The following is a 3,051-nucleotide window of genomic DNA, read 5'->3' as shown; positions in this document are numbered from 1 at the left end:
GACTGCTGTAGGCACATGGGAGAGGATGGGACTGAGAATGGGCAGGAGGAGTGGGGAGGCCCCCACCCTAACACGTCTCCCTCTATATCTCCCCTTCACCCCCTTCTCCAGCTTTGCCCTGTACCCTCCTACACCCCCTACCTTTCCCTTTCCTTCATCTGCTCTCTTCCTCCCTCTCCCTTCCTCTTCCTCCCCCAGCTTGATTCCTTTGTCTGTTTCCATGCTCTTGTTTCAGCATCTTCCTCCATCTTCTCCCCTTGTATCAGTAACATCTTCTAAACTTCTTGTTCCTTTCAGCAGAGTTCTCAGAGTCTCCATCATGCAATATCCATCACCTATTTCTTTTTTTTTTTAAAGATTTTTATTTGTTTATTTGACAGACAGAGATCACAAGTAGACAGAGAGGCAGGCAGAGAGAGAGAGAGAGAGGGAAGCAGGCTCCCTGCTGAGCAGAGAGCCCGATGCGGGACTCGATCCCAGGACCCTGAGATCATGACCTGAGCCGAAGGCAGCGGCTTAACCCACTGAGCCACCCAGGCGCCCCCATCACCTATTTCTTAAACCCGAGACTCTCTCTCACCTTGGCCTCTCTCGTCTCAGCACACACTCCATTTCTTTCCAGGCCTCACCAGGTAAGGGAATGCACCCCATGGCTCTTCACGAACCCAGCATCAACCCCACCTGACTTGGGAGTATTGACTGTCCCCTAAGATGGGCACTGTGGGGCACAAATAAAGATTCGTGTCTTTCTGCCTCTGGGAGCTTTCAGAGGCAGAAAAGCTGTGGAAGAAAACCACAGTCACAGGAAAAGCCCATTAACATGACGATGTGGTAAATGTTGCATGAAAAGTCATTCCTAGAAAAGTGTATTTGAGACCCAAAGAAGGGAGGATGTCTTAGTGGAGGAGAATACCCAGAAGAAGTGATTGCCAGAGTGATTTATTTCCAGACACTTTCTAAGGAACTTGATGGGTTATTCTATTTCATGCCCTAGACAATTCTCTAAAGAAGATGTCTTTATTCCTGTCTTACAGATGTGGAAACTGAGACTCAGAGAGATTAAGTAACATAATCAAGGTCAAATCTCAAGTGACTAGAAGCCCTGAATTTGACGGCAGGTGTGTTGGACTCCAACTGTGTCCCCAGACTGGATCCCATGGAATCTTTGAAAGGCAGGTTGCATATGTCTCTGGATGGCTTTAAGATATCTCACGAATTTATATGACAGCACTAGCTTGTCAGCTGTCCACTGACAAGCCCATTAATAATAGCACGTGGTGATATGGTCTGCACGTGAGGCTCCGTCCTCTGGACCCAACTCAGCTGGAGCCCCGAATGAGCACTTAAAGTGACTCCATGCATCTGTATCTATGATTCCTTTTCTTTAGGAGGATGGAGAGGGTGCCATGGAGCCAGGGAACCTCACGTGGGTATCAGAGTTTGTCTTTCTGGGGTTCTCAGAGACTCGAGAGATCCAACTCTTCCTGTTCCTGGTGTTCCTGTTTGTCTACACCACCACTGTCGTGGGAAACCTCCTCATCATGGTCACGGTGACCTCAGATACCCGACTCCACACTCCCATGTATTTTCTGCTCCGAAATCTGGCTGTCATAGACCTTTGTTTCTCCTCTGTCACCGCCCCAAAGATGCTGGTGGACTTCCTCTCTGAGAAGAAGACCATCTCCTACCAGGGCTGCATGGCCCAGATCTTCTTCTTCCACTTTCTGGGAGGTGCCATGGTCTTCTTCCTCTCGGTCATGGCCTATGATCGCCTTGTTGCCATTTCCCGGCCCCTCCACTACATCACCATCATGAACACTCAGCTCTGTGTAGGCTTGGTAGTGTCAGCCTGGATGGTAGGATTTGTCCATTCCACTTACCAACTGGCTCTGATGCTCCCATTGCCTTTTTGTGGCCCCAACGTCCTGGATAACTTCTACTGTGATGTCCCCCAAGTGCTGAAACTTGCCTGCACGGACACCTCTCTCCTGGAGTCCCTCATGATATTCAACAGCGGAATGCTGGATGTCATTTGGTTCCTTCTCCTCCTGGTATCTTACACGGTCATCCTGGTGATGCTGAGGGCTCACTCAGGGCAGGCGAGGAGGAAGGCAGCTTCCACCTGCACCACCCACATTGTTGTCGTGTCTATGGTTTTCATTCCCAGCATTTACCTCTATGCCCGGCCCTTCACTGCCTTCTCCATGGACAAGGCTGTGTCCATCAGCCACACAGTCATGACCCCCATGCTCAACCCCATGATCTACACCCTGAGGAACCAGGAGGTGCAGGCAGCAGTGAGGAGACTAGGGAGGCGCCGGCTGGTTTGTAAGAGGAGCAACAATGAGTAGGTCCCTTCTCCTTGGCTTTGGTTTCCATTTGTTACATGGAGGGAAATCTACTGTGTCTTCTGTCTTCAGAGCTTGTGGATATGGTGTGGAGGTCCTCCTAGGAGGGTGAGTTTTAAAACTAAGCAACTGACTCAGCTTTTTAGGAAGAAGGGAAAAGTCATCTTTGGTGGCTAAGGTTTATGCTGGAGTTATGAGAAGTATTCTCATGGTTCTGGAAAGCCACACCCTTCTTTTCCTCTTCTTGGTGGATGGCTTCCTCTTTGAGGAGGCCATTTCCCCAGTGAGAGCGGTTCTCATTCACATGTTTTCTCAGCCCTTTTGGGTTGGTGTCCAGAGTGTTAGAGAAAGCACAGGCCTTGAAGCTTTAGCCCTATGTTGGGAGCCCCTGACCCATTTCTTCCCAGACTGGTGACCTTGGAGCAGCTCTCTGGCTTCTCTTGAGCTCATGGATTCTTCCTCACTGCACTGGCATAGAGCAGTATCCGTCCCAATAAGCTCCCAGATTTTTTGTAAGAGTCCAAAACGTGTAGAAGATTTTATAAACCTCACCTAGAACCTCAGCAAGGATTATTGTCATTGTTATCCTTCTCCCTGACATTTCTTTCATCAGATGGGTAGAGTTTGGGAAGTGTTTGGTGGCCATTCCTCTGTGCAGGATGGGAGGCCTGGAGAGGGTTGGGGCTGAGCTCCAGAGGGCCCT

The 3,051-nt window shown here is 49.7% G+C and overlaps 1 protein-coding gene across 1 annotated transcript; it reads left to right on the top strand.

Moving 5' to 3' along the window:
- The first annotated feature begins 1,406 nt into the window (after positions 1-1,406).
- Positions 1,407-2,351, top strand: LOC122907705 (olfactory receptor 4D2-like). Its single transcript, XM_044250511.1, has one exon. The coding sequence runs from the start codon at positions 1,407-1,409 to the stop codon at positions 2,349-2,351; it is 945 nt and encodes a 314-aa protein (XP_044106446.1).
- The last annotated feature ends 700 nt before the right edge of the window (positions 2,352-3,051 follow it).

The sequence above is a fragment of the Neovison vison genome, chromosome 5 (genome assembly GCF_020171115.1).
Source record: "Neovison vison isolate M4711 chromosome 5, ASM_NN_V1, whole genome shotgun sequence".
NCBI classification, from domain to species: domain Eukaryota; kingdom Metazoa; phylum Chordata; class Mammalia; order Carnivora; family Mustelidae; genus Neogale; species Neogale vison.
The sequence above is the reverse complement of the archived record's forward strand: the minus strand, read 5'-3'. Positions and strand labels throughout refer to the sequence as shown.